Source organism: Lineus longissimus, chromosome 14, assembly GCF_910592395.1.
Source record: "Lineus longissimus chromosome 14, tnLinLong1.2, whole genome shotgun sequence".
In the NCBI taxonomy this organism is placed as follows: Eukaryota; Metazoa; Nemertea; class Pilidiophora; order Heteronemertea; family Lineidae; genus Lineus; species Lineus longissimus.
Window position 1 is genome coordinate 7,894,321 of NC_088321.1, and position 20,147 is coordinate 7,914,467.

The following is a 20,147-nucleotide window of genomic DNA, read 5'->3' on the forward strand; positions in this document are numbered from 1 at the left end:
CTTTATAATGCAGAACAGCCTCAAAGCACTTTATATTATCTACAGAACATAGATATATTAATGATAATGATATTAATCATGAGACTTATATAGCGCTAAATCTAACTGGTTTCAGTCGCTCAAAGCGCTTCACATTATTATCCCTAACAGTCTCAGAGCACTTTATATTTTTTACAGAACATAGAGAATAATAATGATAATAATCATGAGACTTATATAGCGCTTAATCTAACTGGTTTCAGTCGCTCAAAGCGCTTCACATTATTACCCCTAGCTATCGGCCTGAACATTTTTGTTTCAAGCTCGACTCTCTGGGAGTATCACAGGTCCGAGCTGCAGCTTTACAGCACTCTAGACTAACATTCATAGTGGGCCATCTCTGCCAGCTAGGTACCCATCTACTCCTGGGTGAAGAGAAGCAAGTAAGCTTAGCTCAGTTTGACCTAGATTGACCTAGATTGTCAGTTACTTCTTTTGCCATGGTGGGACAGAACAGCTTTCTGGCCTGATAATTGCATAACCATAGTTTAACTTACTTGTAATGGTGCTTCAATTCTGGTATCACTTCTTGATCTTCGACTTCGATGAAGTTGAAGTCGGATGCGAGGTCGTGATTGGGGACGAGGTCTTTCAGATGCAGCCTGCCTCTACAATGACAAAGAAATTGCTCAAGAGATGTTCAATCAGGAATTCGTTTCACCCCTAGCCTCATTCTATTGTACTCTTACAATGTTCAAATGTAGTGATGATAGTGGACATATTGTGATGTGAAATTTAAGGGAGAAAATGAAACGGTGACCTTGACTAGATCTTCAGACATTTTCAGAAGTGTTCACTTCAGGAAAAATGTGTAGTCCTAAAAAGAGTACAAATTCGGCTCAAATACAATTGTTTCCAAATTCTAGAGATTGCAGACTTAGCAATGCAGATATAACATATTTCCCAACATTTCAAAAAATACAGTGTAGGTAATATGTCAAGGAATAGAAAACAAAAGTTCCAAAATGCAGGGGAATCTATCACTCCTCTGGTCCCAAAAAAGTCTTCTTCTCTCAAGTTAGTTACCAAATATTCAATCAAAATGCAGGGGAATCTATCACTCCTCTGGTCCCAAAAAAGTCTTCTCCTCTCAAGTTAGTTGCCAAATATTTAATCAAAATGCAGGGGAATCTATCACTCCTCTGGTCCCAAAAAAGTCTTCTTCTCTCAAGTTAGTTACCAAATATTCAATCAAAATGCAGGCGAATCTATCACTCCTCTGGTCCCAAAAAAGTCTTCTCCTCTCAAGTTAGTTACCAAATATTCAATCAAAATGCAGGGGAATCTATCACTCCTCTGGTCCCAAAAGAGTCTTCTCCTCTCAAGTTAGTTACCAAATATTCAATCAAAATGCAGGGGAATCTATCACTCCTCTGGTCCCAAAAAAGTCTTCTCCTCTCAAGTTAGTTACCAAATTTTCAATCAAATTCGAAGTGCAGGTGTAGTAAAATGACAAATGTGCCACCTTCAAAAAGAAGAGTAGTAGCCTACCTGATTATGACTAATATCAGGTTTTCACCTGCTTCCTCCTCCTGGACAGTTTCCTGAAGAATAATATCTCTGGTTACACTATGAAGACTTCAAGACCACTAGAGGCCCTAAATGACAATCAGCCAATCACCACGCAGAGATGGTGCGCAATGTTCTCATTAGCCAACCACCACCTCAAGAAGAAAGACATTTATGTATTGGAATCGTACTGACAGATCAATGACCTTTACAAACTAAGATTAAGTAACATTTTGGACAGCCAGTGTAGATATTTAGATAGGCTTAAAGAAACATTGTTTTTTTGGGATAGTCGAGTCGGCACAACTATTCGTGAAATGCATAAGTTTAATGCATGCCTGAAAATACTTACACTCTGACAGATGTAAGTTCATCCTTCTTGAATTTTGTGAGGAGAACAGCAAATCGATCGACAATGCCTCTTTCAGTTGCATCCTTTTTTTCTTGTCCCTCCCCGGTGAAATAAAAATTAAAGTTCTGAAGCACTTCTTTCCACTTTGACGGTTCACAGAAAGGGTTGATGGCTACAATCTCTTTTAGAAGCGCTACATCCTTCACCATAGGGAACTTATAAATCTTCCTTTGTTGAGGAGTCGTAGACATTTTCTAAATAAAAAGAGATTCCTATAGTTTATTACTCCAAGGCCTAGGCTAGGCCTAAATCCCTAAGAAGCTAAGGCAGTAAGGGTCCCTCTATATACTACTCTGCCTATCCGTCCTGTAAAAAACCTGAAATCTTGGCTCTCAGAGTAGGGCGTACGAGTTAGATAATGACATATCATATTGTCAAATTTGATCAAAATTTCAAAACAAAAACTTCGGATTTTAATTCAAAACTTGATCGATGAGAGGTTGTCCTTAACAGAGAGGTTGTCCTTAATAGAGAGGCTGTCCTTAATAGAGAGGCTGTCCTTAATAGAGAGGGTGTCCTTAATAGAGATGTTGTCCTAAATTGAGAGGTTGTCCTTAATAGAGAGGTTGTCCTTAATATAGAGGTTGTCCTTAATAGAGAGGCTGTCCTTAATAGAGAGGTTGTCCTTAATAGAGAGGTTGTCCTTAATAGAGAGGTGTCCGCTAAGGGAGGTTCCACTGTATTTGTAAATAAATATCATCCCTACCTCTGGCAACCGTCGATACATGAGTTCATTGGCAGACGGTCGGTATTCAGGCTCACGTTCTAACATGTCCTTTATCAGGTTCTTGAAATCTTCTGAATAGTTTCCTTTCACTGGGGCAAACTGGCCCTGGAAGGTGAATGAAAATAATTGAACTCCTTCAGTGCCAAGGATTTGAGCATTTTCATCACCGAAATCTCACAAAAATAATTGTGATACACTCATCGAAATTCTTCAAACCTACGTCGTTACCCCTGGTTTCCATAAAACAGCAATGATAAGTAGGAGCATATTGGGATTATTTTCTAAAAAGTGGGAGTGGTAATTTTGGCCGATTTCCAAAATTTTTTACCTAAAATGAGGTGTGGCAGACCCCACCTCACCCTCGCAGTTGAACAATTTATTCAATTAGGACACCCCAGGCCAGAGAAACCATATGAAACACATTTGAGTAGCTGGGGACATCTGGTATTGTCTGGAGGAACTAAAATACCTGTACCTAGTTTCAGCAAATAGCATCCCGCGAAGTTACTATTTATATCTCACAAGGTCATTTGCATAAGATATTGATGATGTTTTAGTCACGTGACAGTCGGACATCGACACTTATTTCTACGCATTTGAGCTTATTTCAAAGTCAATTATCTTTGACCCTGCATTGTTTTTAGCATGAATGATACCATAGAGTCAGAGAGAGAAATATTCAGAACAATTATGTAGTTTTTCCAACACTCAGACATGTGCCAGATTGAATCTAACTGCCCTAGTTAGAAAGACTGAATCGATTACGAAACCGCATGTTTGTCCGACATTGCCTGTAATTCAGCGATGGGGAAATAGAGGGCAGCAGCTGCAATGACGTCATCTTCGCGGAATGCTATTTTCCTGAACCACCAGTAAATATGAACAGTGGACCCCTTTAAATTTCTTACCTTCATAATTTTATTGACCAAGGCGGGCAGATTTGACCCCTCGAACGTCTTCTGTAAACAAGCCATTTCATACAGAATGCAGCCGAGTGCCCAGATGTCCGATTTGTCATTGTATTCCTTGCCTTCGCACTGTAATAGAACAAAATAATAACAAAACTACCTGATCCGAGTCACCAGGTTGCACGACATGATTTTCTCCAGCCTGAAAGCTCGAGATGGCAGGTCACATGCTTTCAGGCTGCAGAGGATCATCGAGTGTGATCTGGATGACAAGGATCAGCCACGAGTGAAGTTTTTTTAAATCGTATACCACACATCGCAAAAAATATCAAGAAAATGACAATTGTAAAGACAAGTTTTTTTTTCATTTTTCACTAAAAATTTCTCTTGAAGACATGACTATCTTTTGAGTTGAATGGAGAGCTCTCTATTAGCACTTTCTGATGGTACCATTAGTAAACCTACTGACAAGACCATTCCTTAGAAAGCTCTCAATGAGGACTTTCTTATGGTACCATTAGATAACCTATCGACATCGCCATTCTTTGGAAAGCTCTCAATGAGCACTTTCTGATGGTACCATTTGACATAACCATTCATAGGAAAGCTCTCAGCCCTTTATGGTACCATTTGTAAACCTATTGACATGACCATTCTTTGGAAAGCTTTCAAGATCACTTTTTTGCAGTACCATTTGTAAACCTGTTGACATGACCATTGATTCGAATGCTCTCAATGAGCACTTTCTGATGGTACCATTTGTAAACCTACTGACATGACCATTCTTTGGAAAGCTCTCAATGAGCACTTTCTTATGGTACCATTTGTAAACCTATTGACATGACCATTCATTGGAAAGCTCTCAATGAGCACTTTCTGATGGTACCATTTGTAAACCTATTGACATGACCATTCACTGGAAAGCTCTCAATGAGCCCTTTCTTATGGTACCATTTCTAAACCTACTGACATGACCATTCATTAGAAAGCTCTCAATGAGCACTTTCTATTTAGAGACTCACCATTTCGGGGCTGATATAATAAGGCGTTCCCAGCACTGTATTCGCTCCTTTATCAGCAGTTGACATTATCTTTGAGATTCCAAAGTCGCCGACTTTAACAACGCCCTCTTTTGTCAGGAAGATGTTGGCCGTTTTCATATCCCTGGAGAAATTATCAAAATCATTTTTTTTATTAGGAGAAGTTACTCAAGAAAATGCAGACCGACACTAACGAAATCTACAACTTTCCTGAAAAGAAGGTCATAACGTCTATCAATCCCTTAGGCCTAAAAGCATCTAATACAAACTGTGTGGGCTTTGGCCATGCATGCACCTGCAGCAGAGACGCAAGAGCAAAAGGCCCTGGGTTTGATCCCGAGCAGAACACAGCATTGTATTTTAGGATGAACCGGCATGGCTTTCGAGGAACGTAAATTCCTGGCTCTTCACAGTCCATCGAATGAGATGTTAAACCAAGGTTCCTTGTATCTGATGTCTATGCCAGGGCAGGTTAAATACCCCACCAAGTGAGAAACATGAGCAGCTTGCGTGGATTCTACCTCTGGCCGAAGTCGATTCACTAGGCCAATAACTCAATTGGTGCATAACCATAGTGGCACGCATAAACGCTCATCCTGCCTCGGAGGAGGAATACTCCCTGGAGAAAATCACCTCCAAGGGCAGAGTGAATGCTGAAGAGGAAGAAGAAGGGACAACACTCGACCGCCGATAGGGAGATTGGCGTTTTTCTGGTGTATTATGCTGGCAAAAATGCCCAGTAAGGTGGCACTGTCTTAACCTTGTTGGTCCGACACATTCAAAACAGTCAGGGAGGACACTAAATGTGGCCCACCACGGCAAAATGGGTCGCATGTCTCACAGAAGATGAGCCTAAAATGACACCAGGACATAAGAGTCACGTCCACTACATAAAACGCCAGTGTTGGTACGGAGTTTTCGCGCTTACACCTGTTAATTTTCCCCTGGAAAACGCCAGTGCTAGAAAATGCCGGTGTTTTCTTGTCACGACGATGGATTCAGGGCTAAATGGGGGCTAATTTAAGCACGGCGTTTTATGTAGTGTAATCACAAAAACGCCGGCGTTAGTAAGTTTCTACACTCGGCGACAGGCGGCGTGGTTACCACTGCGCATTTTGTGTCGGTCAATCGCGACTCCAACAATAACAAAAAATCGGAGAGTTCTACAGGAATTTCATATAGACCATGCCATCTGTCGCCGTGTTCAATAACTGCTTCCATGTAGTGGAAGTCCTCACCGTGTCTTCTCCGGGCTTTTTCTGGTTCGGAGTATCCCCGGGGTTTAAAAACGCCGGGGTTTTCCATGTTGTGGACGTACTACTATTATAGAAGAAATCGATTTCACATAAGGCAGACAATAGTGAAATGAACAACCAGTCCGTCTCAACCTGTCAAGCTCGAAGCGACATGCGACTCATTTTGCTGTGGTGGGCCACAAATACTAAAATAGATCACAGATACACTGTCAAAATTTGGCGAGTAAAATTTATATAAATTTTATATAAAATTCGACTTCTCTAAATTTGATATATAGAAAACTTTGCAGAGACTACCTGTGTAGTATGTTATGTTCGTGAATGTGACGAATGGCTGCCACCATCTGTTGGAAGATTTCTAGTATTTCCTTCTCGTCCAGTGGAGCGTCCCTATGAGAGAGGTATTGAGCTAGCGTCCTGGAAAAAGGAATCGAGGAAAATAAAAAATTGCAACTTTTTACATGAGCATAGCGCTTTATAATGCAGAACAGCCTCAAAGCACTTTATATTATCTACAGAACATAGATATATTAATGATAATGATATTAATCATGAGACTTATATAGCGCTAAATCTAACTGGTTTCAGTCGCTCAAAGCGCTTCACATTATTATCCCTAACAGTCTCAGAGCACTTTATATTTTTTACAGAACATAGAGAATAATAATGATAATAATCATGAGACTTATATAGCGCTTAATCTAACTGGTTTCAGTCGCTCAAAGCGCTTCACATTATTACCCCTAGCTATCGGCCTGAACATTTTTGTTTCAAGCTCGACTCTCTGGGAGTATCACAGGTCCGAGCTGCAGCTTTACAGCACTCTAGACTAACATTCATAGTGGGCCATCTCTGCCAGCTAGGTACCCATCTACTCCTGGGTGAAGAGAAGCAAGTGAGGTAAAGTGCCTTGCTCAAGGACACAAAGGCGAAAGATAATCTTCAGAAAAAAATAAGTTCAGGGTTTTCATGACAAGTCAATACGTAAACAACTTCGGAACGAGATGCGAGTTGACTTTGTCGATGATTAAAGGCCTACGCGGTTCGTAAAAGAATTTGAATTTGTAATTGAATTTGAAAACTTTAATTGCGTAAATACATACTGAATATAAATTTCAACACTGCCGTTGTGTAGACTGATGTACAAATACAGTGGAACCTCCCTTAGCGGACACCTCTCTATTAAGGACAACCTCTCTATTAAGGACAACCTCTCTATTTAGGACAACCTCTCTATTAAGGACAACCTCTCTATTAAGGACACTAGTTCTGGTCCCAAATTGGTTGTTTCCATTCGATTTGACCTCTCTAATCGGGACACCTCTCTTTTAAGGATAACATTTGTCAGTCCCAATGGTGTCCTTTAAAATTGAGAGGTTCTACTGTGCTACTCTAAAGTGAAAAGTGAAAAGTGACTGGGCAGCCGACAGCTTGGTAATATTGCCATTGCCATAGTACAGCACTTGTCAGTCCCATGGGTGTCCTTAATAGAGTGGTTCTACTGTAACTTACCCTCCATTTGCATACTCCATTTCAATCATCAAGACGCCGTCTTCTATTAAGGACAACCTCTCTATTAAGGACACTAGTTTTGGTTCCAAATTGGCTGTTTCCATTGAAGTTGACCTCTCTAATCAGGACACCTCTTTATTAAGGACAGCTCTTGTCAGTCCCATGGGTGTCCTCAATAGAGTGGTTCTACAGTAACTTACCCTCCATTTGCATACTCCATTTCAATCATCAGGACGCCGTCTTCTTCAAAACTATCGTAATAACTGATGATGTTCGGGTGGTCTAAGACGGCGAGAACTTTCACCTGAAAAGACGAGATCGTGTCAAAAATCAGACGACTTGCCTGAAGTATCTGAAAATACAGGTAAGTACAGTAGAACCTCCCTTAGCGGACACCTCTCTATAAAGGACACCCTCTCTATTATATCAGAAATTGCACGACTTGTCTAAAGTACAGTAGAACCTCTCTATTGAGGACATCCTCTCTATTATATCAGAAATTGCACACCTTGCCTAAAGTACAGTAGAACCTCTCTAATGAGGACACCTCTCCACAAAGGACACCCTCTCTATTATATCAGAAATTGCACACCTTGCCTAAAGTACAGTAGAACCTCGCTATTGAGGACACCCTCGGGACTGACAAGTGCTGTCCTTATTAGAGAGCTGTCCTGATTAGAGAGGTCAAATTGAATGCTCACAACCAATTCTCGACCAAAAGTAGTGTCCTATATAGAGAGGTTGTCCTTAATGGAGAGGTGTCCGCTAAGCAAGGTTCCACTGTATGTGAAAATAAGTAACAAAATGGTTTAAATGAAATAAGCACAAATTTGACATTTTTCAATATTTGGCTGAAAATGGGTCTTTTTCACACTTAGTCCAATTCTCACAAAGTAAGTAAAATATTGAGGTGAGAGCCAAGCGTCAACTAGGACTCTATCAGATCTATTATAAACAATATTGGGTAATGTTTTCATGTAAGTAGGAGGAAACCTACGATATTGAAGAAGACACTCTGTTTCTGAGTGTACCCGTACGGAATGGGAATTGAACCTGGGACGTCAGAGGTGACAGGCGCTGTTGTTTCCACTGCGCCACTCTGACGGCCGCAGCAAAGTGAGTAGTTTTAGATATTTTTGACTTAAAGGTGTACGCCGTTCGTAATTACTGGTGGTCTAAGAAAATAGAAATGCAGTGATACACAATGCCGGAGTGCCGTTATTATGCATGCAAATTTGTTGAAACTTGGTATTTATAGTATTTGTATATCAGTCTATGCAATGGCAATGCAGAAATTTTCAATAAGCCCACATTGACGCAACTGGAAATTTTCAAATTCATATTCAAATTTCACTTTTTTTACAAACCTACGTAGGCCTTTAATAATAATATTTTGTTCAACATGTTCAATTGCTGAATTTTCCGCATGAAATCTCCAGCGCCATTTTTTTCATGAAATAGACAGAAGACAACAACGCCGGGGATATCACTGTACATTTCTTTACGACTCTCACCTCGTTAAGAGCAAGTTGTCTCTCTGCTGCATTCAAGTCGTGCATGTTGATTTCTTTGAGTATGACCAGGGAGTCGTCGTCACGTTTCCGGTAGAGGACGGCCGCACCATATGCCCCTAGAAGAAATTAACAGTTAATAATAACTAAACGTATTTATAGTGCCAAAATCTACCTGAAGTGATCAATGACACTTTACAATTACTTACTTACTTACTTTTTTGTACAATAAGTTAATAGAATAAGTCTAATGCCTGTAGCGATGAAAGAGGAAGGTTTTAAAGGGAAGCTATGGGAATGATTCCCCATTCGACCAACAGTTACATGAAAGAGGAAGGTTTTAAAGGGAAGCTATGGGAATGATTCCCCATTCGACCAACAGTTACATGAAAGAGGAAGGTTTTAAAGGGAAGCTATGGAAGGTTTTAAAGGGAAGCTATGGGAATGATTCCCCATTCGACCAACAGTTACATGAAAGAGGAAGGTTTTAAAGGGAAGCTATGGAAGGTTTTAAAGGGAAGATATGGGAATGATTCCCCATTCGACCAACAGTTACATGAAAGAGGAAGGTTTTAAAGGGAAGCTATGGGAATGATTCCCTATTCGACCAACAGTTACATAAAAGAGGAAGGTTTTAAAGGGAAGCTATGGGAATGATTCCCCATTCGACCAACAGTTACATGAAAGAGGAAGGTTTTAAAGGGAAGCTATGGGAATGATTCCCCATTCGACCAACAGTTACAACCTCAACATCTACGTAAACTGCGTATTCTTAAAAACAACTGTGGCTCTTGGTTTTATAAATAAACAAACATTAATGAGTGAAATGGATGATTTTAATTGCTTATTTTTGAATCAAGTATGCCGCCATCTTGGTGGATTTTAATCTGGTCTCTCCTCCAAACCGAGAGCCAATGACGTCATTGATGCAGCCATTGTGACAATCAGCTGTTCGAACAATGGCGAATGCTTGGAATGACAGATGACAGTTCTTCGATTTCTTCGGGTTCTTCGTCGACGTCCGGTGATGAATCCTTCGATTACAACCGTGCATCAACAGAAGAACGAGCAGGTCTAGTTCCCTATGCGTTTGAGCCAAGGTACCGGGGTAGAAAAAGGTCTGGAAACTTAGTGGAAACGAGTAGTACTCGCCTTGATGAAAAAACCCCACTGCATCCATGACGTCATTCGCCCGGGAGATTTGAACAAACATGGCAACCCCCGCAAACTGCTTATTAAATGCAATTTTCTGCACTATCTAGGAATATTCATCACATCCTTGGTGTAGAGTATTTGTTTGTCATGTAACTTGGTATGTATTTGTTAAAAAAATATTATTTTGCTGCATCAATTTATTCCCATAGCTTCCCTTTAAGGCTGTTCTTGAAGACCGCGATGCTGCCATTTTCCCGTATAGGACGCGGGAGGCCATTCCAAAGTTTTGGAGCAGTGCAAGAAAAAGCCCGGCTCCAAAATTAACCGACCTGCTTCTTGGTCGCGACAGCAGTAGGCCACTTGCAGAACGAAGTTGCCGCCTCGGCTGATAAAAAAAAAATCAATGAAGGAGCTAAAATAATCAGGGCCAGAGTTGTTGAGACACTCGAAAACAAGCAAAAGCACCTTAACCCTTTAACTGCCGAATATATTTTTCATAATTTTCAAACTTTCCAATGACCTGTTTTGAAAAGACTGCAGCTTGAAACGGAGAAGAGTTCCATTCCTCGAAACCGCCATCGACACGATCACCTGCACGCCATCTATCAGTAGGTGGGAAAACTGCGTAGTTTTTGTTGAGGCAGGTGTTAAGAATTTCCTAACAAGGCCGATGTTTTTATTATTAATTAATGAGGGTCTGTCGGATGAGACAAAAAGTTGTACCTGAGTGTCTTAGCCAGGACAAGTAAAAGATCCCACATACATGTAGGTGGACAGTAGCATACAGTAGTCTAGTCGAGCTAGCTCATTTTGGACCTTAACCGGAAACAAATTGCAACAGAAATTATTCCACTGGCACTGCCATTCATTCAGGGAATGAATAATTATTAAAAGAGTTATGTCGCAATGTGGCAGAATGTATGGTGATCGCACTGATGACCGCAATGTGGCAGAATGTATGGTGATCACACTGATGACGACCTAGGTCGCAATGTGGCAGAATGTATAGTGATCGCACTCATGACGACCTAGGTTGCGATGTGGCAGAATGTATGGTGATCGCACTGATGACGACCTAGGTTGCGATGTGGCAGAATGTTTGGTGATCGCACTGATGATGATCTCGGTCGCAATGTGGCAGAATGTATGGTGGTCGCACTGATGATGACCTAGGTCACAATGTGGTTGAAAGTATGGTAAGTCAAGTAATGGGTAATTGAAAGCCATGGCTTCCAAAACTCAAAGATGCTTGATTGAACTCGGGGAGCTAGAATCTTCACAAATACACACCCAACAAATGATATTGCAACTCTGTGACCAATTAATATACTTTCAGTTTTGAAGTATCCAGTTGTGCAGTGAGTGACCGGCGTATTAAGAGCCTGATTTACCCACCTTTCCCAACGGTTCTGATCTTCTCAAAGCCGGCCATTGACTGCTGGTAATGTCCACTCCATCCACGGAGACACTCAAGACGGAAGTAGAGCTCCCCAACCGTACTGGAAAAAAGTCCATAAGATTTAGTTCCGTGGATTTTTAGAATTACACCAAGCAGGTTGTCCGTAATAGAGAGGTGTCCACTAAGAGAGGTTCTACTGCAGTAGAATCTCTCTATTAAGGACACCCTAAGGACTGACAAGTGCTGATCTTAATAGAGAGGTGTCCTGGTTAGAGAGGTCAAATTGAATGGCAACAACCAATTTGGGACCAAAACTAGTGTCCTTAATAGAGAGGTTGTCCTTAATAGAGAGGTATCACTAAGGGAGGTTCTACTATATGCTTAAATTTACCATTCATGTTCTCACCTTTTTGAGGACGGGTCTTTGACCAGCTCTGCTCCGACAATGTCTCGAGACAAACCAACCGACACCTGAGGAAGAAAAGTCGACAATGAAGACCTGAAAAACCCGACATTTTTTTCAGACATTACGTTATTCAGCCCCTGACCTCGCAGTTAATAATAGAATTCAGGGGTCATACTAAACAGCGTCCACCAGGTTTAAAAGCATATGTGACCCGTTCCAGCAAAACCAGTCGCATGTCGCTCTGAGCTTGGCAGGTTGAAACAGACTGTTTGTTCATTTCACGATTGTCTGCCTTTTGTGAAATCTGACGCCATCAATTTCTTCTATTATCTCCTGGTGTCATCTAGGCTCATCTTATGTGCGACATGCGACTAGTTTTGCTAGAACAGGTCACATATTTAAAGCCATCAAGATAAAATCTAATATTCATAAACGAAATAAGCAGGACATTTTCCACATTTTCTGATCGTTTCATGACATTTGTGTGCTAGATTAGCAAGTTGTTGCCTAAAATGTACCAGCGTTCACTGGTCACCCAGTCGGTGGCCTTGTTGGATTTGACTTGGAGGAAATGATAGGGCTTCCCTATACTACAGGGGCCTTGTGATTTTAGACAACATCTCCCTTATTTTACACCTAAATGTCATGAAATTGTCAGGAAATGTGTTCTATGGTGTACTTATTCCATTTATGGCTTCTAAATTTTATTTTGATGACTTGATACCTGACTTTAAACCTGGTGGACGCTGTTTAGGATGACCGGAATTCAGGCCTAGCCCAATACATGGTCTATTGTCTTTAAACAAAGTCCGTTTGGACCTTGGCCTAAATTCCCATTGTTCTACTGACTTATCAAAGGGTTTAAAGGACAAATCATGATCACATAGACCCCAAGAAACAGCTTCATGGAGGTTGATACGCTTAAACACGAAAATGCAAATAAAGGTATATGGGGACCCTCACCCCCTCATTTGGGCCCAGGGGATGTTCATTGCCCCGTTTACAGTAAAGAACTTCCAGTAATTGAAACACAATGGAACATCTCTAAGCGGACACCTCTGTAATTAGGACACCCTCTCTAAGACACTGATTTTGGTCCCAAATTGGTCATTTTCACTCAATTTCACCTCTGTGATCAGGTCACCTCTCTATACTTCCTCAGTCATCTTCGTCCCTAGTGCTGGGGCATAAGGCCTTCACCTCACTATAAAGCACATCGACTCTCAGTCCCAAGGGTGTCCTTAACCTCTTGAATCCCGGTGACTGACCAGTCGCTCATTTTGAAATAACGTTTTTTCCAAACGACCGACAGGTCGGTCTCAGTGATATTTTATTCCCTTGAGCTGGGACGCTAGCTTATTGCTTGTTTCAGCGTGTTTGATGTACAGTAGGGTCAGTTAGAGCATGCCTGGGTAGATGGCGCCTCGGTACCGGACTTTGGCGGTTGTATGCGGGCGCTATACATCGTGAAAGTCAGACCCAATTTCGCAACCACGTGACCACCCTGGGACCCCGGGATTTTTAAGTTCTTGGATTCAAGAGGTTAATAGAGCGGTTCTTAAGTACCTGCATGGTTACTTACCCCCAGCAGAGCCTCCAGCTCCTTGACGATGCCCTGTCCGCCATCTTGTCCCTGAGCGGCGTTACATGCCAAGAAGTCGAGGCGGAGGTTCGCTGCCTCCTTGTTGCCATGGAGACTGAAGAGTTTGGAGAAGAAGCCACGAATACCTGCGTGGTCAAGGACGGTATCTCTATTGAGCGGCTGTAAATTTAGAGATTCAAAATTGTACATGGAAGACGGAAGTGTAGAACTTTTTTTAGCCGCATCATTTTCAATGTTGTCAGGCCAAGCTGGCTACCGAGTGGACTAGTTATCACTGGCGGTGGTAGCCACTGAACCAGTTCACCGTTAAGGTCAGGTCAGTGCAGGGTTGTTGCTGAACCTTTTTTAGCCACATCATTTTCAATGTTGTCAGACCAAGCTGGCTACCGAGTGGACTGGTTATCACTGGCGATGGTAGCCACTGAACCAGTTTACCGTTAAGGTCAGGTCAGTGCAGGGTCGTTGCTGAACCTTTTTTAGCCACATCCTTTTCAATGTTGTCAGACCAAGCTGGCTACCCAGTGGACTGGTTATCACTGGCGATGGTAGCCTCTGAACCAGTTCACTGTTAAGGTCAGGTCAGTGCAGGGTCGTTGCTGAACCTTTTTTAGCCACATCATTTTCAATGTTGTCAGACCAAGCTGGCTACCCAGTGGACTGGTTATCACTGGCGATGGTAGCCACTGAACCAGTTCAATGTTAAGGTCAGGTCAGTGCAGGGTCGTTGCTGAACCTTTTTTAGCCGCATCATTTTCAATGTTGTCAGACCAAGCTGGCTACCCAGTGGACTGGTAATCACTGGCGGTGGTAGCCACTGAGCCAGTTAAATGTTAAGGTCAGGTCAGTGCAGGGTCATTGCTGAACCTTTTTTAGCCACATCATTCGAAATATTGCCCAAAAGAAACGCGCTACCTTTTGGAATTGACAATATGCATTAGTTAGTTAAAATGAAAAATTAATGATATCATATTGTATGATTGTTAGCTTCAAAATAAATATCACTTGTAGTACTTCATTTTCAACTTTTTGTATCTCTTTTGCCAAAAGTCTATACACTACATATAGGAATACCTGGAAATCTTCAGGGAGATGCTGGAATAAAATGTGTAGACCCGCAGGAGCTAAAGGGTTAAAAAACAAAAAGGGAAATTTTATGGGTTTTTGCCACAGGCCGCTGACCCCAGCGCGGTTGTCTGGTGCCCCCTGGTTCAACCTAGTGCCTCATGACCTGCTCATAGTAAGTAGCCCGAATAACCTACCTTTTCCTCTTTCCCACACAACTGTATCACGCCCACCGGGCTATTTATACTATTTATCATAGTAAGTAGCCCCGAATAACCTACCTTTTCCTCTTTCCCACACAACTGTATCACGCCCACCGGGCTATTTATGCTATTTATCAAAGTAAGTAGCTCCGAATGACCTACCTTTTCCTCTTTCCCACACAACTGTATCACGCCCACCGGGCTATTTATGCTATTTATCATAGTAAGTAGCCCCGAATGACCTACCTTTTCCTCTTTCCCACACAACTGTATCACGCCCACCGGGCTATTTATGCTATTTATCATAGTAAGTAGCCCTGAATGACCTACCTTTTCCTCTTTCCCACACAACTGTATCACGCCCACCGGGCTATTTATGCTATTTATCATAGTAAGTAGCCCCGAATAACCTACCTTTTCCTCTTTCCCACACCACTGTATCACGCCCACCGGGCTATTTATGCTATTTATCATAGTAAGTAGCCCCGCATGACCTACCTTTTCCTCTTTCCCACACAACTGTATCACGCCCACCGGGCTATTTATGCTATTTATCATAGTAAGTAGCCCCGAATGACCTACCTTTTCCTCTTTCCCACACAACTGTATCACGCCCACCGGGCTATTTATGCTATTTATCATAGTAAGTAGCCCCGAATGACCTACCTTTTCCTCTTTCCCACACAACTGTATCACGCCCACCGGGCTATTTATGCTATTTATCATAGTAAGTAGCCCCGAATGACCTACCTTTTCCTGTTTCCCACACAACTGTATCACGCCCACCGGGCTATTTGTGCTATTTATCATAGTAAGTAGCCCCGAATGACCTACCTTTTCCTCTTTCCCACACAACTGTATCACGCCCACCGGGCTATTTATGCTATTTATCATAGTAAGTAGCCCCGAATGACCTACCTTTTCCCACACTACTGTATCACGCCCACCGGGCTATTTATGCTATTTATCATAATAAGCAGCCCCGAATGACCTACCTTTTCCTCTTTCCCACACAACTGTATCACGCCCACCGGGCTATTCATGCTATTTATCATAATAAGTAGCCCCGAATGACCTACCTTTTCCTCTTTCCCACACAACTGTATCACGCCCACCGGGCTATTTATGCTATTCATCATAGTAAGTAGCCCCGAATGACCTACCTTTTCCTCTTTCCCACACAACTGTATCATGCCCACCGGGCTATTTATGCTATTTATCATAGTAAGTAGCCCCGAATGACCTACCTTTTCCTCTTACCCACACAACTGTATCACGCCCACCGGGCTATTTATGCTATTTATCATAGTAAGGAGCTCCGAATAACCTACCTTTTCCTCTTTCCCACACAACTGTATCACGCCCACCGGGCTATTTATGCTATTTATCATAGTAAGTAGCCCCGAATGACCTACCTTTTCCTCTTTCCCACACAACTGTATCACGCCCACCGGGCTATTTATGCTATTTATCATAGTAAGTAGCCCCGAATGACCTACCTTTTCCTCTTTCCCACACAACTGTATCACGCCCACCGGGCCATGGAGAACTAAGGCAACACTGTGAAACTTCTTATTGAGCAGGAATTGGCCTATTAAACCTGAAAGAGAAGGGAGCTGAGGTTAACATGTGTTTTGAATACTTTGTACATTTTGGGGATTCTTTTTCCTGCTGTTTTGTATGACGTCATTTCCTTTGATACATCATCATGTCGCCGTCTTTGTGGTTATCTCCGTTACGTATTTCGGTTGGGTTAACGCCATTTTTAGAATCATTCGCAGACGTCAGTCCTGTTTTCCTTTATAACATGAAAATCGCACTCTTAGGTATGATTAGAGTAGAACCTCTCTATTAAGAACACCCTTGGGACTGCAAAGTACTGTCCTTAATAAAGAGGTGTCCTGATTAGAGAGGTCAAATTGAATGGAAACAGCCAATTTGGGACCAAAACTAGTGTCCTTAATAGAGAGGTGTCCACTGTACTTTCCTTTCAATTTCTCTTTGATTTGTTGGTAATGCTAATCCGCAATACCATATTTATTTCATTGCCTCATGTCTGTATATTTGTTTTTGCAGAACGTGTTTTTATCATAATAAATCAAGAACGTTTACTCTTTCACTGCCAATAACGTTTTAAAACGTTACTGAAAATATGTCGCTAAATTGCCAATAACGTTTCAGAACGTTATCTCAGTGTTTCCATCTACTCATCAAAAAGTAAACCAAACTATTGATTCTATGTTGATTTAAAGTAAACCTCCCGCCATGTCTTCGGAAGTGTTCTCGGAAGGATTCAGTTCAATCTCGTCCCCAGGAAGTGGGTATTTCGAGTCAGGTGAATTGGTGAAGATAGACCAATTTAGCCCCCTCCCCCCCAAATCCTCATCCTTCTGACTCTCAATAAGTCCTTCTGAGACTGTTATCTCGAGGCGATGGAGTGGAACCCCGAAACCATCTCGAGTCCTTCCGACACCTATAGTGGTGCGCTAATCTCAACCATCATTACCCTTCCTTTTCATGCTATTGCTAATTCCAACCATGACACTTCCCTCTCATAGAGCTATCTCTAACCATGACGATGTCTCGAACTTATATTGCAAAAATGTCACTTGAGGCAGTAGGGCATTCTGTAGAGACATAATGTTCTTCGTTTACTTCAAAGTACAGTAGAACCTCCCTTAGCAGACACCTCTCTTATTAAGGACAACCTCTCTATTAAGGACACTAGTTTTGGTCTCAAATTGGTTGTTTCCATTCAAGTTGACCTCTCTAATCAGGACACTTCTATTAAGGACAGCACTTGTCAGTCCCGAGGGTGTCCTTAGTAGTGAGGTTCTACTGTCATGAGTTTTTGGTGCCTAACCTACCTATCAAACCATCAAAAGTCGATGTCTCGAACTTATATTGCAAAAACGTCACTTGAGGCAGTAGGGCATTCTGTAGAGACATAATGTTCTTTATCTTACTCGAAACCACCAGTAACCGCGGTGGAAAATCGGCGCGGCTTCCCTGACGATCGTACTTCAGCGACCGCGATCGCGATAACACAACCTCGGCATGCTCATTATCATAAATGCCCTGATCGCTATGCTGTCCGTTGGAATCGCTGCGCTGACGACGTGGGCTCACAAACACCGCCCCGCCATCAGAATAACTCCTTGTGTGTTCCTTGACTAACTTTTCTTTCTGATTTCTCGCCGCAGTCTGTCCGCTTACAGGACGCTCTTTGCCAATATTTTCCGAGTCCGGCTCAGACTTATTTTTTCCGTGTTCCATATTCGTCGGATTATTGCCACTCTTACGATCCGCGCTGTTCTGCCGTTCAATCTCTCCCTGTGCGGATATATTCGTGCGTCGGTCCGCCTCCGCTTCCCGACCGAGTCTCTCGTGTTCCTGAGTCGTTTCGTCGCGGGCATTGTCCACGTCCTGATCACCACTCGTGCAGTCACCCGCCCCATTCCTTGGCACCTCCTCCTCAGGATTCCTCCGAGTCCGACCTTTCTTCTCACCACTACCGGCTGAATCCACCGCTTTCTCGCACTTTGAAATCGGCTCACTCCCCGCCTCCTTTGATTTCACCCGCTCCGTTTTTCCTCGATTTTCCGAATACCCACTTTCACCGTCTTTGACGTTAACTCTGGAACCACTGGAATGCCCATGTCTTCGCTTCTTCTCTTTTGATCTATTCTGGGATTGCTCTGGTGGTCCAGGCCCCCCTGTAACATCCCTGGAGTCTGCCATGTTGATGACAACGGCGTTCCAGGACTTGGCTTTTGCTTTGTTTGTTTAGGACGGCACAAGTGTCAGGTCATCACAGTTGCATGCTCACGTCAGCAGTGTCCTAGAGATTCTGAAGGAACAATCATATTCAATTAGCCTACAATTATGTACAATCATGTAAATCACATCGTCATCAACTATAATTTTAAAAGGTTACGCCACTCGTAATTACTCGTGGTCCAGTTAAATAGAAATTCACTAATCACACAATGCTGTAGTGCAGTTATTGCCAGAGCCCTCTATTAAAAACTGTGTACATTACGTGTACATTGTTTGTTCATAAGTTTTGGTAAAAAAAGTACACCTTGGACCAATCAATCTGCACAAAATTTTATATGTGTCAAGAAGAACCCTTTGCTATAGTATAATAAAGTTTCAAAACAATCCAATACCGATTGCCTGCGAAAAAATGATTTCCGTACACCATATCCATCAAAACGTCACTGACGCATTGATATGGCGCTGTCAAAATACAAGTTTTAAACTGACCAGTGAGACCACATTTTCTTAAATATATTATCAAAAAGCATATTTCTGTGATGGCCTGACGCTGTAGATTAAGAATCAACCACAGATTGAGAATTAATTCCACTTTGGTCCATCCCAGCCATGTGTTTACCAAAACTTGACATTTTAATAAGCTCTATGTAACTGTGCACACTTCCGTTTGTGGATGAATACACGTCTCTGCCCTAGTATTATGATTACAAATTTGTTTAAACTTGGTATTCATAATATCTGTATATCAGTCTTCACAACGGCAATGTCGAAATTTATATTTAGTACGTATTTCCGGAATTAGGCTAGACATTTTAACATTTTAACCTGTAAGCAGCGTAGTTTTTTATTTGTTAACCGCGTCATATCGTGTAATTGATTAGATTACACATCCTCATCTCACAGCCGCTTCCTCTTGCATGCTGTAGCCATGATTCAGCTCAAAAACCATGATTCAGCTCAAAAGCTCAAAAACCATGATTCAGCTCAAAAGCTCAAAAGCCATGATTCAGCTCAAAAGCTCAAAAACCATGATTCAGCGGAGCAACTGCAGAATAGCTGGGACACTCTGTGCTAAATGCTAGGAATTCTGTACATTATGTACAGAGGAACAGAGTGTAGGCCTACATCGTCATAACGCAGAGCTACTACTGTCCCGGCTATTCTGTAGTTAGGCCATAGGCCCCTATAGGCCTACATTCACTTATTGACTAATTGAGACATCTAGGCTTCGACATTTTTTCAAACTTAATCAATAACTCTGTGTGATTGAGAGTTTGACATGATGACTGGTGTGTGATTTAACTGTAATGAATGCGAAATGACTTTTTTGTAACTTTTTTGTTTTTCTTGGAATGCCATCTCAATTTTCCTTAGATACGCCCAAAACATTTAATTTCTGGCGAAATCTTTTGATGAAAAAACATATACTCTTTCTCTTCATTTGGTTATCCTCCAAAATTTCGTTCTCTAGAAGGTAAAATATTACAAAAGAAACCGAAAAATTTGTACCTGTCAAAGTTTGGCTTCCATCTTGTTTTTTAGTTCATAAAAAAATTCTGAGAGGCGCTCGCAGTGAAAGCCGACAGATGGTGCACAAGTGCATCCGGTTTTTTCTCGGAGTTGGG

At 41.9% G+C, this 20,147-nt stretch overlaps 1 protein-coding gene across 2 annotated transcripts; it reads right to left on the reverse strand.

Annotated features, from left to right (window-relative positions):
• Positions 1 to 541: 541 nt before the first annotated feature.
• On the reverse strand, positions 542 to 20,063 carry LOC135498878 (uncharacterized). 2 transcript variants are annotated; one of them, XM_064789386.1, is made up of 15 exons: positions 20,032 to 20,063; positions 17,610 to 18,592; positions 16,242 to 16,342; positions 13,457 to 13,636; positions 11,875 to 11,939; positions 11,465 to 11,568; positions 8,918 to 9,033; positions 7,604 to 7,707; positions 6,189 to 6,308; positions 4,618 to 4,759; positions 3,596 to 3,724; positions 2,667 to 2,792; positions 1,901 to 2,154; positions 1,531 to 1,583; positions 542 to 647 (listed from the first exon to the last, which is right to left on the reverse strand). In XM_064789386.1, the coding sequence occupies exons 2-14, from the start codon at positions 18,481 to 18,483 to the stop codon at positions 1,547 to 1,549; spliced, it is 2,352 nt and encodes a 783-aa protein (XP_064645456.1). In that variant the 5' UTR covers positions 18,484 to 18,592; positions 20,032 to 20,063; the 3' UTR covers positions 542 to 647; positions 1,531 to 1,546. The 2 variants fall into 2 exon arrangements, with proteins under 2 accessions (XP_064645456.1, XP_064645457.1); XM_064789387.1 differs by lacking the exon at positions 13,457 to 13,636.
• Between the last annotated feature and the right edge of the window lie 84 nt (positions 20,064 to 20,147).

What these genes read in the sequence shown, in the direction of transcription:
- LOC135498878 (XM_064789386.1), bottom strand. Translation starts at nt 18,483, where the DNA reads ATGGCAGACTCCAGGGATGTTACAGGGGGGCCTGGACCACCAGAGCAA. An exon ending in TGTGTGGGAAAGAGGAAAAG is followed by an intron (nt 13,637 to 16,241) that starts GTAGGTCATTCG and finishes CTAAATTTACAG; the next exon opens with CCGCTCAATAGAGATACCGT. An exon ending in ATTATATCAGCCCCGAAATG is followed by an intron (nt 3,725 to 4,617) that starts GTGAGTCTCTAA and finishes GTTCTATTACAG; the next exon opens with TGCGAAGGCAAGGAATACAA.